A 16,554-nucleotide genomic window follows, 5' to 3' on the forward strand; every position below is an offset into this window, starting at 1 on the left:
ACCCTTCTCAGGGAGCAGCCCAGAAGAGCCAAGGGCCAACCCTCCCAAGACTCATTGTTCCCCACGCAACCCCGGAGTCGCTGCCCAGGCCAGGAGAAGCGGGAAGGGGCAAGACCGCACATTAGCACCGCGCCGGTTCTCATGTGGGTGGTCAGTCCTGGCTACAGGACATGCTGGGTCTAGGGTAGGAGCGACGTGGAGTGGACGGTCAAGAAATCCCATCATGAGACGCTCAAGAGGGATATTCCACGGGCATTTTCCCTCCCTGGGGCTATTTGTCTCTGTTTTCCAGGCCAGGGGAAGAAATTAGGACAAAAAAAAAACCCTGCTCCATTCCTGAGAGTCAAGTGCTAGGTAGGGTGTGACAGCCGGACTGCTGCATTTTCGGGACCGAGGACCTTAGAAGAGGTTAAGGGCAGGAAAAAGATCAACTGCTAGGGATCCTAGTGGTTAAAGCCGGGCTTTCTGCAAGGGTCGGCTTTCTGCCTGGGGCTCTCCGGCGCCCCGCATCCCACAATCCCCGGGCAAACTGCGACGCCGCTCCGATGCGTGCTGGCTGCCTGCGGCACGCGTGCTGCGAGCACGAGCCCGGCGTCTTGACAGCTGCCCACGCGCCGGGGAGGTGCTCCAGCACGCTGCATTAAAAAGGCCACGCGGCCGGCCCCGCCCCTCGCGTGCCGCGATTGGCTCCAGGTGGACTGCGTTGGTCTGATAGGTGCAGGGCGGGCGGGGCTGCGCGCGCCAGGTCCGTGGCTTCACCGTGGCCGCCGCAGCTGGGGCGCGAGTGGCGGCCGAAGGCGGGCGGTAGGGCGTGAGGGCCAGCGGGAACGCGCGCGTGCTGGCAGCCGAGGTCCCTCAGGAAGCAGGGGAGCGCCCAACGCCGCCCCGCACGCGCCGCCCGAGGCCGGCGGCGCGCGCGAGGGCGGGGGAGGTGCGCGTGTGTGTGCGAGTGAGTGTGTGTGTGTGTGTTGGGCTTGGGTGCGGAGCGTGAGCCGTCAGTGCCCGGGTACCGGTTACCCCGCGGTCTTCCACATCCTCCGTCGGTCCCTGCTCCTTCCCACGACCCTACAGTGTCCTCCCACGGTCGCAAAACGAACAAGAGCGTTACGGAGCAGGTGGGGGGGGGGGGGTGGAGAGGAAGGGTAGCACCAGACAAAAGGGGCGCCGGGGTCAGCCCGCCATGGCCTCCCGGAGCCTGGGGGGCCTGAGCGGGAGCCGCTGCGGGGGCGGCGGCGGCGGCAAGAAGAGCCTGAGCGCCCGCAATGCTGCGGTGGAGAGGAGGAACCTGATCACCGTGTGCAGGTACGGCGCGGCCCGCAGAGTGCTGCGAGGGGAGGGGGCCGCCGGCGCCCCAGGCTTCGGGCTTCGGGCGAGCGCGCGTGCTCCCTGGGGGTCCCGCAGACCCGGGGCTGTAGCCCCAGTCTCTGCCGCACCGGGCGTGTCCGCCGGCGCGAGCGCCCTGAAAGGGGCCGGGGTCTGGGCGCAGCTGAGGCCCGGGACTTTCCGTCAGTTTCAGCACTGGAAGCAAGCGAGGAGAAGGCTTGGGGCGGGGCTGGGGGAGGATTTGTTTTGAATGTGCCTTCTAGTGTCAGAGTAAAAGAGGAGGGCAGGGAGGAAGTGCTCTTTCATTTACTGCACATTAAGCTGTCAACTAGCTTTTGGTAAAATCGTCGTCACTGTGATTATTTACTGTGTTGTCTTAAAATCGGAATGCATTTTGGTTTTGTTTTGGCTTGTTTACATATGTATTCAGTCATTTCATTCCACCAGTATTGAGTGTCTACTACAACAAGCCTGCTGTGTGTGTGTGTGTGTGAGTGTGTTTTCTCTCTCCACTTTTGAATTGCAGTGCTAGTGCAGTTTCTGCAGTTGTTTTTAAGAGTGGGACTGTGGAAGATACTGAGGCTTCATGTCAATGATTTATTCCACGTCTGCCTCTCCTTCAATGTTTTCTAATTGTAAATGTAGTATTCCTTTACTCTGGAACATATAGAAACATAAAAAGGAATAATTAGTATCTATAAGTCTAGTATTCAGAAATAACTGATTTTTCACCAAACACCTCCGCAGCAACTATCGATAATCCTCTAAGAATTAGGGAATGATCACACCTTTCCCTTCCTTGCAATTTCTGTCTGTATATTTCTTCCTGTGTAACATGTGTCTGGTATCTTATGCATTATACAGATACAGATATTTATACTAGGACTTATATTCAATAACTTTGAGCGACTTGTTTTTAATTTGGACTGTTACAGATGTTAGCCTATATAGCAGGAAGACCTGCCTCGCTGTTACTGCACTTAGAGCTGTAAACCATATTATAATGTGGAATTGGTTTAATTTACCATTTGTGCTGTCTAGAATGCAACCTTTTGAGGAAGACAGGTTTTAAATGTATTTAAATCCAGATAAATCTTTTTTTTTTAAGTTGGGAAAAACAGAACAATAAGCAAGGCTGATTTCTTAGTTTTATTTTATCTACATTAGAGATTATTTTATTTTTCTAAAAGACAATCATCTCAAGCAGGATCCAACACATACAGCGCTTCTTGGGGTAGCGTATTTTATAAAAGCTCCATCAGAGTTAAATTTCACAGGAGAGCTTTTTGCTCAATTATATTTTTTACTTTTTTAAAACCTTCCTACTATAGCATCTGATGCTTAGGAAGTATTTATTGAATGAATAAATTCAGTGGTGGGTACTATTTCTTTTGCTTCTCCATTTTTGTCATGGCCGATTTCAGGTTATTTAATGTTCATCTCCCTCATCAGAGGCCGAGGCCTGAAAAAAGGGCTTGTATCTCAACCTTATTTAAATAACATTTTAAGTTATGGATAAGAAATTTCAGTTATATCACACTGATTTGTGTGGACAGCTGTTTGGGCTAGCTGTATTTTCATTAATTTTATTTGCATAATTATTTTCGATTGTGAATGAGTATCAGTGCTGACCTTAGTTATAATTTACTTGTAAGTTTAGTATTGTAGCTAAAATACATTTCAGTTTTTCAACATGTATTTATGTGGATTTACTGCTAAGGTTGTTCTTTATGTCCGAAGAGGCGATAGTTTATATAAATTACATCCATCTCAATAGTAATGGGATCTGTTTGATAGGCTTTGTCTAAAAGGCTTTTACTTTTTGGGAAAAAAAGTCACTATAGGCCATTTGTATGCTTTAAGTAGCTCTGCCCCTAATTCAGCAAAATGAATAAATCAATATTTATGCATTTGCGTTTCTTTGCCTTTCAGAGTTACCATATTGTAGAATCTCACCCATGTCTCTTAATTCATTTTTTAATTTTTATTTATCAAGTTAGAGGTGATTTGACAGTTAAGTTGGGAAGAAGTTGGATTAGAGTTTGAGTTCTAAGTTTACCTTGTCATTGACTAGTTGTATGTCCTTTAACAAGCCATGCAAACATCTCATTTTCTAGTTTTCCCATATATAAAATAATCTTGTACTAGATCATTAGTAAGAGCCCTTCAGTAACAGCCCTAAAACTAATAATAGTCTTGATGCCAAATGTGTTCATTTTTTTTCTTTTGAATTTCTCCAAATATGAGCAGGGTAATGGTAGACATAGGTTTTATGGTAGCTAGATGAGGCATGTGCATTTTTCTCTTTAAAGAAAAATATTTTGAACTGTGCCTTCCATTTTGTTTCTCTACTGATGTTCTAGAAAACTTGTGAACAGTTTAACAAAGCAAACCAAAGCAAAGGTTCCCCCCCCCCATTACCACCACATATCATTCTACTGTATCTATAATACTTATATAGTAATGCTTTTTCCTTCACCCTTAAACGTTATGCATATTCGCAGCTTAGTTTTGAAACCTTATTATGTATCTTCCTAATTCTTTAGGTTTAAAGCCTTATACAACAACAATATTGTTATGGTGTTAAACTTTTGAAGTGGGTTATTTGGTTAGGTTAAGATAGTCAAGACCTGAATTAAATTGCAGTACATTGTGATTGTGTATGTAATTATTTCATCCCTTGTTTTTGTTCCATTGAACATTGTATTGCAGCCTTAAAAATACTTGTATGGTACTTAGTAAGTAAGTACTATTTTATCATGCTTTTTACAGATTGTGGTGGAGAGAAAGTAGGTCATTTGAGGCTTCTAAATATTCCACACTCAACTCCAAAATATTCGTAGACTGATGTTGGCTCTGTGTACCAACTAGTATTTTCCCTGCATGTTCTCTACCATTTAGAACTTTGAAAAATTAATTTTTTAAGGTCTTAGAGGGTTTTTTTTAGCCTGCATTTTTCATACATAGGAAATCAGGTACATTAGTCATTTTTTCTGTCATTTTTAAGCTTCATGTTTTACTGAAAAGCTTACATATTCCTTTAATTTTACTTCTGTTGACAAGGAGAATTTAAATCTAGTCTCTTTCTGTGGGTTAATATTGTTTTATGAGAAAGCTGTTACAGTATACAGTTTAAATATATATGCATAAACAGCTTTTAAAATAACATTCAGCTTTTACATCAGTTCTTTAAGAGAAACTCCTCACACAGTCATAATTTTCCTGTCTTGTGAGGAGAAAGGATTAACGAGTGATTTAAGGAGAAAGTGTGATGAGTGGAGACAAATGATGGTTATCAAATTTAAAGTACTTCTAAGAAGATGTACATAGTTATTCTTGGATGTCTGTAGGTGAATATATTACTTCATAATTTGAAAGTTATTTCAAGTAACAGTAGGGCCTTATTTTTCCAGTGTAGTCAGGGAATGAGGTGCTCATATTTTCCATGTTATTAATGTTTGAGTTAAGCTTAAAATTCTCCCATTAGCTAGAGTGCCCTACTCAGCATTAATTGTGGAGTACAGTCTTCTGAATAACTGAAGCTTTTAATTTAAGTGTTCAAATTTAAGCCATAATAAATAACAATATTTAAAATATTTTGGGTGAACTGCTTTTAAAAATGGATGACACATTTCCCTACCTTCTTTAAAAAGACTCTCTAAAGAATAATAAAATCCTTATTAAAGACTTCACTCTGAATCTGTTTCTGTGAATATGCCCTCTGCAGTGGCTGCCCTGGGGACTCTTGAAATACATAGAGCTTTTTGCTACATGGCCCCTGAAGATTGTCTTTCAAGTTTTTTGTCTGGTTTTGTATTCTGCTGTCGCCTCCTACCAAGTTGTTATTTCTTACAACTTTGCCTGTTTCTGGCAGCTCTTTCCTTTATGCTTCCATCCTCACATGCTTCTTATAATTGGTTGTGATCTAGGAAAGCAGATAAGTAAATTTATCATATGTTAAAAAAAAAAAAGGCACCCAGAGGCCTTAGTTAAGTGAGTGATCTTTAGCACTCTGAACTTCATATTCTACTTGATGAATAATCAGAAAAAAGGTCTATTCCTATGCTTGAACTTGGTGGGTAAAATGCAGATATGTAAAATGTTACGGAGTATTATTGGCAATATAATCCTTTAACTTTAAATCCAGTGACTTACTCTACTTGTTACTGTTGGCTTGAGTATCCCTCATGAGACTGTTCATCCCTTGGCTATAGTGATTATATTTTTGGTGAAAGCTCTTTTAGTCATGCTATGTGTGGCGGAACTTGGGGTCTGGTCTTTGATCAACATTTTTAGTTGTATTCTCTTGGAGCAGGTTCAGTATCATTTCTAAGGATTGTTAGAGCCCTGATAGTAGGTATTCACAACCGAGGTAGCATGATAATCTTTTCAGCTATTGGTCCTGGATAAGCTTCTCAGCATTCATAGAAGGTTATTATCTCTTTCCCTAGCTAAAATGTGTTCATACTCAACTTACAGAGAATAGCTGTCCTCCACCCATTTACCTGCACTGCTTATCGTAACTTCACTGCTGATAGATAAATTTGAGAAGCTCAGTTGAAAGATAAGATACTCAGGGGAGAATATGTGAAGCGTATCCACTGTTGTATTCAGTCTTACAGGTTTAAAAGATCTGTCTCTGAGTCGGTCCAAATCATCAGAAAGCAGTTGGGTATGTTCACACATTCCTTTCACCAGTTGCTTTTACAAAATTGTGTATTGGTAAGATTCCGCTAGCCTATATTGTGGGTCATCAGAAGAAGCATTCACAGGTCTTCTTGACATTGTTGTCAAGAACATCGTTATGTCAAGAAGTGTCTTCTTTTTGTAAAGATTTCTGTGAGAAATATCGGTCTTATTTTAGTGCCAAGAATTCTATCTCTAGGCAGTTGGTGTATTTATATCTACTGGACACAAATGTGTAACTGACAACTTCTCTTTTCTTACACAGCTTTAGAAATTTTAGTATTAAATCTGTAGCCAAGCTTTAAATGATAGGTAGAACATGGGAGTATTGCATTTAGCCTTATTCTTAGCTGTTCTTTGTTTCCACATTATTCATATAAATTATTACTGGGGCACCTGGGTGGCTCAGTGGGTTGATTCTGACTCCTTTTTTTTTTTTAAGTTTATTTTTATTTATTTTGAGAGAGACCAAGCAGGGGAGGGACAGAGAGAGGGAGGGACAAGCAAGGGACAGCTTGCACCATCAGTGCAGAGCCCCATGTGGGGCTGTAACTCACAAACGGTGAGATGATGACCTGAGCTGAAATCTAGAGTGGGACAGTTAACTGACTGAACCACCCAGGTGCCCCAAGATTCCGACTCTTGATTTCTGGTCTCATGATCTCATGGTTTGTGGGATGGAGGCTGTGCCTGACAGTATGGAGCTGCTTGGGATTCTTTTCTCTCTCTCTCTCCCCCTCTCTCTTTTTCTCTTTTCCGCCCTCCCCTACTTGCACACGTGCATGCTGTCTCTCTCAAAATAAATAAACATTAAAAAAATAATTACTGATTTATAATCCGTATACAGAAAGTGCACATAGCTCAGTCAATTTTTTGCAAAGAGAACACTACAGTGTAACTAATACCCAGGTCAAGAAAAAGAACGTTACCCTTCATATATTTAAATATTCTTAAATTTTTCTCAAACATGTTGGTAGTTTTGAATATCTCTTTTTAAACCTATTTGTTTATATTTTTTATATTGTAACAAATCATTAAAATTTTTTTCAATCTCTTTTTTTCTCGCTGATGCATAGACATAAAATCAACCTTGTAAAATACTTGTTTTGTGATCTAGTAATCTTAACCAGGTTTACTTATTCTAACAGATTTTCTGCAGTCTTTTTTTAAATTTTGAATATAGTCATGTCATCTGCTTGTTTTATTTCTTCCCTTTTCAACTTTTACACCTTTGTTTTCTTGTTTTGCTGCACTCCCTAGGACCACATTATTGTAGAAAATATTAACAATTTTACCATGAAGCAGATATTTGCAATCAAATGTTTTTTCTGTCTACCAAAATAAACATAATTTCTCTCTCTCTTTTTTTGGTTTATGTGGTAAATTATATTGATTGACTTTTGGAGGTTAAACTACTCTGGAATAAAAACATGTGCTATATTGTTAACTTCTTAATATATATTATATATACATAATATATATAATATATGCTTTTACATATATTTAATATATTTTATATATAACATATATATTAATAATATATATATTAATGAGTTAATATTCTTTTGGGATTTTTGCGTATATGTTCATGAAAGAGATTTATCTGTAATTGTTCTTATAGTGTCCTTGTTTAGTTTTGTCATTTAGATTATCTGACCTTATAAAGCAAGTTGGGAAATATTCCTCTGCAGAAGAATTTGTGTAAGATTAGATTATTTCTTTCTTAAACTTTTGGAAGAATACACCAGGGAAGAAATTTGAACTGCTAATTGTTTTTGTGGGAAGTCTTTTAGTAACAGATTTAATTTATTTAATAGACACTGTAGAATTCAGATTTCCTTTTACTTCTTGAATCAGCCTTCAGTGAGTTCTTCATGTGTGTTATCAAATTTATTCCTAAGACCTTTAAAATATCCTCTTAAAATATTTTTTTATTCTTTAAAAAAAGTCTGTAGTATTTCTTTCCTTACCCTTTATTTAAGTTCTTGTTCTTTTTCTAATTTCTTGTGATGGGGTTTTAGATTACTGTTTTTAAGCCTTTCTTTTCTAGTAAATACCTTTTAAATACAGATGCCCTTCTTGGACATTACTTTGGGATTGTTCACAAGATTTGAAATGTTGTGTCTTTATTATTAATTTGTTTAAAATGTTTTCTAATTTATGTTGGGATTTCCTCGTCAACTCAGGGATTATTTTAAAAAATTTTTATCTTTCCAACAGTTTCGGGTTTTCTAGTTATTTTTAGATACTGATTTCCAACTTAATTCTACTCTACGGAGAACATATTCTGAAAGCTTTTAAACTTTTGACATTTTGGGGGCGCCTGGGTGGCGCAGTCGGTTAAACGTCCGACTTCAGCCAGGTCACGTGCTCGCGGTCCGAGAGTTCGAGCCCCGCGTCAGGCTGTGGGCTGATGGCTCAGAGCCTGGAGCCTGTTTCCGATTCTGTGGCTCCCTCTCTGCCCCTCCCCCGTTCATGCTCTGTCTCTCTCTGTCCCAAAAATAAATGTTGAAAAAAAAATTAAACTTTTGACATTTTGTTTATGCTTGCTTTATGATACAGCATATGGTTAGTTTTGATAAATACTTCATGTATATTTGAAAAACATATATTCTGTCATTGATTGCATGTTCTGTCTATGCTAGTTAGATCTAAGTATGTTAATTTTGTTATTCCTATTTTCTGTAACCTTACTGGTTTTTGTATGCTTAGTCTATCTGATTTTGAGAGGTATGTTAAAGTCTGTGTCTGAGTGTACATTTGTCTATTTCTTCTTTTAGTGTGTCATTTTAGCTGTCAGTATTTTGTTGGTATGTGCAGATTAAGAGTTGTGATCTCTTCCTAGGGGTTGGATTATTTGTCATCATGAAATGTCTTTAATACTGTTACTGCCTGAAAGTCTATTTTGTCTGCTATTAGATAAAACTTTCTTTCAGCCAATGTTTGTATGTATGATGTATGTTTTTCCACCCTTAACTTTTAATCTTTTTGTCCTTAAACATTTTTATTTAAATGTTTATTTATTTTCGAGAGAGTGAGCATGAGCAGGAGAAAGGCAGAGAGACAGGGAAACACAGAATCTAAAGCAGGTTTCAGGCTCTGAGCTGTCAGCACAGAACCTGAAGTAGGGCTCGAACTCATGAACCAGGAGATCATGACCTGAGCTGAAGTCAACGTTTAACTGACTGAGCCACACAGGCGCCCCTTAATCTTTTTGTCCTTAAATATAACGTGTCTCATAGGCAGGATAGAATTGAATTTTGCCTCTTATCCAACCTTTTATTTGGAGTATTTAGTCTATTTACATTTAATGTTGTTATATTTGGGTTTATAGCTACCATTTAACTCTTTGTGTTTGCTTTTTTTCTTCTTATATGTCAGTATTTTTTATTTATTCCACTATTCCAGTTTTTCTAGGGACTTGTTAGTCATATATTCTTTTTCATTTTCTATATATATGATTGCTATCCTTTTAGCAGTTACTCTTGATTTGTTACAGTGAAATATAAATCTAACTCTCACTGCTTCTCCAGTAGTGTTAGAGCCATTTATTCATTCTCATCCTGAGACATTTTAAGTCTACATATATTTTACATTCTACAAGATTCTTTTATTACTGTATTTTACACTTGATATTCAGGCAATACACGTTTGCGTTTACCAACATATTTACCCATGCCATTGATCTTCCATCAAGTTCGGAAAGATTTGGCTAATTTTTTTTTTTGTAAATTTTTTAAAATGTTTATTTTTGAGAGTGAGAGAGCGCGTGCACATGCATGCGCTTGCATGAGTGGGGGAGGGGCAGAGAGAGAAGGAGACATAGAATCTGAAGCAGGCTTCAGGCTCTGAGCTGTCAGCTCCTGATGCAGGGCTGGAACCCATGAACCGCGAGATCATGACCTGAGCTGAAGTCGAACACTTAACCAACTGAGCCACCGGGCGCCCCTTGGTTAATATCTTTTTAACCTTCAATTACATATATGATAAATTTTACCCGGCTCCACTTGCCTTATATCCTTTTCTGTATTTTCTCTTCATTTTCTCTGTCCTTCAGTTTGTTTATTTTCTATTGACTTCTCTTTTATTTAATCTTGTCTTCTGATGTTTCTCATCTACTGTTTAACTCATTAAATGAGTTTTTAATTTCATATAGTCCTAGAATTTTAATTTGATTCCTTTTTAATAAACTCTAGTCTTCTGATAGAAATGCCTATCTTTTTATCTATATCCATCTTTTCCTGTATTCCCTAGGTCATATTAATCATGGTTATTTTAAAGTTCTCATCACTGACTTGGAATATTTGGATTGTCTTGCGTCTCTTTTTTTGTGTTTTCTCTCTTTGTCATGCAGTCTTATTTTTTGGCATATTTAGGTTGTTTTTTTTTATTGAATGCCAGAGAGTATGTATTAAATTTTTCTTTAGCACTTTTATTGTTCATTAAATGCCATTATACTTACCGTATTGCCAACCATCGTGTCAAATGTATTAATTAGAACAGAGTAGAAAAAGATCACGGAGTAAACAGGTGGAGTCCACTCATCCATTTGAACAAAACATGGCCAAGGACATTCTAATGCCCAGGGCTCGTAGTATAGGATAATGCTCACTTTCCTTACTGATGTTATCTTCCTTTGGAAGATAGAATGGTAGCTGATCACCATCCAGTCAGGAATTATGCTGAATCCAGGCTGTATTCCAACCCTGTTAAGTCTTGCTCAGCCTTTCATTTCCCTCTGACCATCCAGGGTTTTCAACCTAGGTTTGATGTATTTTTCAGCACCCTTTCTCTGGTAGTCCTAAAGTATTATTTTGTTTTCTGGAACTACCAAATGCTTTATTCTGTTTTTCAGAGACTTTTTGATTAGGATTTTCGTCTCCTGATGACAACGTGTTAGAGGCCTTCCTAAGTCTCTTCCAAAAGCTTTCCTGGTTTTTCTGTTCCCCACTAGCCGCCTTCTTTGGGAGTCAGACCCTCCACACTCAGAATTGGCAGACGTTTCTGGGTAAAAGCAGCTATAGCAGTCAATTGATTTTTGAGCCTTTCTCTTTCTGGAGTCTTAGCCTCTCTAATTCTTATTGTTGGAGCCACTCTCTGCAGGCTTCAAACACAAGATTTCTGTAATTCTTCCCCCTCCCCTCCAGTTTTGCTAGCTGTATTCTGTGGGAGCACTAGTCTACCACCATTTATTCTGTCCTCCTTAGAAGTGGAAGTCTAATCTCATGTTTTTTATCTTCTTCCTAGTTTTAATTTATGCAGCCAACTGATGGTATTTTATATGCCCCCATAAATAATCTTAAGTCTTTCTGGAATAGGTTATATAAATAAATATAGCACCAACTGTGCTGTAACCTAATTATCTTTTGTCTTTTACTAGAATGTGAATTTCTCAGGTACTGGAATCATAATTTATTCAGCATCTAGTTTATTTCCAGCATTTAGTACACAGTAGGCATATTTATCAAATGAGGTAATTTGTAATTAATGAAAAATAATAGGATAGACATTTCCAAAGTAAGGGTGAAGGTCGAATTAAAGAATCATCATCACTTAATTTTTGAAAGTCACCCGAAGGATTAATCTCTGATGATAGTAGAATTTTAAACATCTAATAGCGTCAGCAGAAGAATTTGCTTTCTTTTGCTTGGAGTCACTCTAATTGAAATTTAATGAGGAAATGGAAAAATAAAAATTCATCTCTTCCAGTGTTTGAAAAATAATAGTAAAAACGGTGAGGCTGAAGTAAACAAATATATTTTTTGGTATTTCTTTACCAAAGCAATCTACTTTAATTTTCAATTGTATAGAAGCTATTTCACAAAAATAGGTTAAAAAAATATAAAATGCATACTATTTTAAAAGTATTATTGAAAAGATAGAAAATGTGCATAATACACACATTTTTTTCCATTGAATAAAATGACATTGTCCATTTTCTACAGTGATGGTGATTGTCCTTAGAAGAGGATAACAATATCTCCCATATATTCAAATTTAATTTTCAAATTAATTGAAAATTGATTTTGAAATTTTAAATTTCTCTTAGTATTTATAGTTAAAAAACACATCTGTTGTATTCCAGATGTAGTCTCAAAATTAATATTAAAAATATCAGTTAAAATTTTAATAAATTAAAAAAACACAAAACATCTATGCTTAACATATGAAGAAAATACATTAATGCATGCAGAATATGCTTTTTGGAGGAAAAATATTAGATTGAGCATTTATGACTAGTCATGGAAATTCTTTAATTGAAGCAATGTCTGTTTCACTCAGATTTATGTTTGGTTAAGCCTAACATTGGTAGAATTAAAACCCAAATATATCAAAACCTATGCATTTCCTCTTATGTTGTGCCTCCTTCAGTGTCTGTGATGTGTCTGAACTGAATCTAAATTATGTATGGGTATATGTGTTTATATTTGAGCCGTAGAATCAGAAACTGGGAACCTTCATTTTCTTAGCATTTCTGGTGTTCATAAACCATGATTACTGTCTGCTAAGTTTTTTAAAAATTCAGTTCACATACAAACACTTGAAATTCTTGCCTTTTTTCTATGCTTAGATGTTATTAAGTGAAACGTTGTTGCTCTAAAAAGAAAGGGGATGTGTGCTAACATTTAATAACTTTTGTGTAAGTTGAAACTGTATTAAATACTTTATATTTTATTTATTTATTGTGAGAGACAGTGCAAGTGGGGCAGGGTCAGAGGGAGACGAGATGGAGAATCCCAAGCAGACTCTGTGCTGCCAGCACAGAGCCCAGTGTGAGGCTTGAACTCACGAAAGGCAGGATCATGACCTGAGCCAAAGCTAAGAGTTGGACGCTTAATGGACAGAGCCACCTAGGCTCCCCAAATGCTACCTCTTTTAATCTTCACAATTATTTGGTAATTGATTACTGAGAAAACTGAGGTTCAGAGAAGTGTCTTGACAAGGAATGGATAATAGCAGAGCCAGGTGTGAATCCAGGGCGTTCTGATATTAAAGTTCTTGTTCTTCCTCTTGCTGTACTGCTACCTTGAATATCTAGTTTACTAGTTTACCTATGTTAAAATATGTTACTTGAATATTTCTGTTTGTCATTTGATAAAAAACAGTTAGATTCCAAAAGGATATGTGATCTAAGTGTATAAAATATTCTTGGGCCTCCTGGGTGGCTCAGTCAGTTAAGCATCAGACTCTTGATTTCAGCCCAGTTCATGATCTCATAGTTCATGGGATCAAGCTCCCTGTAGAACCCCAAGCCCCATGAGGACTCTGCACTGTCAGTGTGAAGCCTGCTTGGAATTCTGTCTCTCTTTCTCTCTGCCCTACCCCCACTCGCATTATCTCTGTCTTTCAAAATAAACAAGCTTAAAAAAAAATCAAGTATTCTTTATTAACATGATTTTAATTTGGAGTTCTTTCATATAAGAAATTTAATGAAATTATGTTAAGATGGAAGTTTTCTTGTTTGATAGCTTCTAATTTTAGATGTGTATTTTTGTTGGAAATTTTTTGTCTCATCCCTTTTTTTTAAAAAGATAGTGCATCTAATATTTTTCATGTTGGGCAATCTGTTGTCATCTATCTGCTTATATAGTGGTGTAATACAATTATATAGATTATCTTCCTTAAAGTACCTAGATTAACAGTTTTCTTTAAAAGAAATGTTATCACTACAGGTGAGGAAAATATTTTAAAATACACTTTTCTCTGTCTCTCCTTTTAATTTTTAGATTTGGCAAAATTTTTAGAAATAATAATCACTATAATAGAGACTTTTAGGCTACACATTCCAGAGAAAATGGTTGGGACTTTTCTCCCCTGTGTTCCAATAAAACTTTATAGAAATGGGCAACTGGTTGGATTTGGCCCATGGATACTGGTCTATAGACTCCCAGTAAAAGGAAATAGGAAAATAATTTTTTTCATTATAAAAACTTTTAACTTTTATAATTTCTATTTATGGTTATAATTATGTTACAAATCTTTGACTAGTAGAAGGAATTAATTTAATATAGTATAATAGTTTTTAAACATAGTTTTGGTAACTATCTCGTTTTTCTTGGTATGTTGCCACAGGGAAAAAGGTAGTTTATGCTTTTTTTAGGTTTGAAGGGCTTGTTCACAATCATTTTTTCTTATTTATGATCTAACAAAAATTTTCTTTGGGTTTTGGAAGTGGAAAAGAGAATCTTTTCAGACAGAGACATTTTAAAAAACTGTGCTTAATTATAAGACTCTTCTTTGTAAATTTTTGAATTTTTAATTCTTATGTAAAAGCTGTTACTTAGACTTGAATTGGTATTTTTAGGCATTCATCAAATTGTCATTTCATTATTTTAAAATCAGTCCTCTTCAGGAAATAGATGACTAATATTAATGTCATCATTATCAGGAAATAGCTCAGCATCTGTGTGATATTTTTTTTTGGTGAATTGAAATTCTTTTTACAGGTTTGGTTTTTATAGCACATCTTAGCTAGTTAATGTGTTATGGAGGAAAAGATTTTCATTATTTTGGCGTAATGGAGCTAGCTAGCTACATGATTCTAGAGCAGTGTTAAGTGGGATGACTTGGCTAGCTAAAAGTAAAACATGAACTGTAAGGAATTAAGTTACCTTTTGAAATTTTGATTTGTGTTATCAGGAGGAGAGTTAAGATATAACTGATGAAGCAAAGCCAGAAAACTTTCTTTTCTTCCTTTTTCATTATTAACTGATGTAATTGAATATTTAAAATGCTTTCTTACCCTTAAATATCTTCATGCTTGGCAATAACAGAAAATGTGTCTAATGGTATCCTTTAAGATATGTGAACTTTTATTTTAGTTTTTATTCAGGTGTTGGGTTAAAAGTAATTTAATGCTCTGAGATTCACCATCTTATGTTTTTGTCATGCAAATAGTGTCTTCTATAGGAATATGAACTGATAACATGATAAAAAGACTCATGTATTTTGTTAACTACTGATTGATATGTATATAGCTCTTGGTGCTACAAAATATAGGTATTCATATCCATGGCCTTTCTTCCCGTTAGATTTTACAAAGTAGATCATTTGCTAGGGAATTTTGTATTGTTCCTGGAGGACCATAGTGACTAAAATCTTACCAGATTGTTACAGGTAGAAATTGAATGTTCAAACGTAGCTCTTTTCGATGAAATAAGTACTTTGTTATTTTTAAATTTAAAGTTTTTGTTCATTTCACTAATACGCATTACTATCTTAAATGCCATATTTAAAATTTTTTTTAATTTTTAAAATTTTTTAAAAATTTATTTGTTTAATTTACATCCAAGTTAGTTAAATGCCATAATTTTTTAAAGCAGTAGGTTACTTTTGCCTTGAATGTGATTGTAGAATCAGACTTCCTATTCTAGTCTACCTAACAAAGATTAGAGGGAAACGTTCAGATGTTCCAAAGTTTCCTTTTATTTAGGTCAAAATCCAAACTGTGAGTTTTATTTATTCATTTTAGGAACATTTCTTTTTCATTTTCTTACTGAATAAGAACATTGTACTTATTTATTATTAAAAGTTTGCTGAGGATTGGCAGCTTTTTTTTCATTTATTGTTTATGAGATGGACATAGGAAACAAAAACAAGTTTTCAGGTTCCTCTTTAGTCTGGTTTATCTGTTTATCTTCTTTTTGTTTCTATTTATCTACTCATGCATTTCATCTGATGTTTATCTGACTTGACTATCTTTTAGGTATAAGAGACCTACTTCATCACTGCTACTTGTTAGCTGTTCATATTTTTTCTTTACATAATGGTTTCCACTTTTGATCTTTTGTTGTAGCTATAGATAGTACTATATACCGAACATTAATCCTCCTTAGCTTTTCTCAGTCAAGGTTACTTGCTCTAAGCAAAAAATTATTTGAATAATTGTTTCCTCAGTTCTCTCAAGGAGATATATATGTGTGTGTGTGTGTGTGTGTGTGTGTGTGTGTGTGTGTGTGTGTGTGTGTGTGTATAATTACTGCATTACTGCCATCATGGTTACATAAGAGAAAAGTTATTTCATTACATACAAAGAATGCCTTAGTTATTTCATCACATACAAAGAATTACATACAAAGAATGATTCTCAAAGTGTATGCTTGGATCCTCACTCTATCAGAGGTCCAAAAGGTCAAAGTTACTTTCTTGTTGCATTGGGGGATGGTCTCAACGGGCAATAGGTGTTAAGGAGGGCACTTATGATGAATCACTAAATTCTACTCATGCAACCATTATTACATTATATGTTAACTAACTTGGATTTAAATAAAATTTTTAAAAAATTAAAAAAAATTATTTTCTTAATTTTAAGACCTAATTTGCCTTTTTTGTTCCCATTCTTTAACAAGTGTACAGTGGAGTTTTCCAGAGCCACATGGTGTATAATATTAGAATAGATTGAATACAGAAATGGATATGAGGATTTAGCTATATTCTCTTCAACACAACATTAAAGATGTTTGCAAAGAGGAGCATCTGGGTGGCTTAGTTAAGCATACAACTCTTGATCTCACCTCAGGTCATGATCTCATGGTTTGTGGGTTC

At 36.5% G+C, this 16,554-nt stretch overlaps 2 protein-coding genes across 12 annotated transcripts in view; one reads left to right on the top strand and one right to left on the bottom strand.

Moving 5' to 3' along the window:
* The window catches only part of ABCB1 (ATP binding cassette subfamily B member 1), a 234,141-nt gene that overhangs the window by 162,434 nt on the left and 55,153 nt on the right, over window positions 1–16,554 (bottom strand). The gene's annotated exons all lie outside the window — the stretch shown is intronic.
* The window catches only part of RUNDC3B (RUN domain containing 3B), a 151,550-nt gene continuing 135,736 nt past the window's right edge, over window positions 741–16,554 (top strand). For 2 of the 11 annotated variants that reach the window (XM_045052332.1, XR_006594182.1), the window contains exon 1: window positions 741–1,302. In XM_045052332.1, the coding sequence (XP_044908267.1) occupies window positions 1,181–1,302 (122 nt within the window). In that variant the 5' untranslated portion in view covers window positions 741–1,180. The remainder of the gene's footprint in view (window positions 1,303–16,554) is intronic. The other 9 variants (XM_045052329.1, XM_045052330.1, XM_003982716.5 and 6 more) reach the window with 6 other exon arrangements.

The sequence above is a fragment of the Felis catus genome, chromosome A2, assembly GCF_018350175.1.
Source record: "Felis catus isolate Fca126 chromosome A2, F.catus_Fca126_mat1.0, whole genome shotgun sequence".
In the NCBI taxonomy this organism is placed as follows: Eukaryota; Metazoa; Chordata; class Mammalia; order Carnivora; family Felidae; genus Felis; species Felis catus.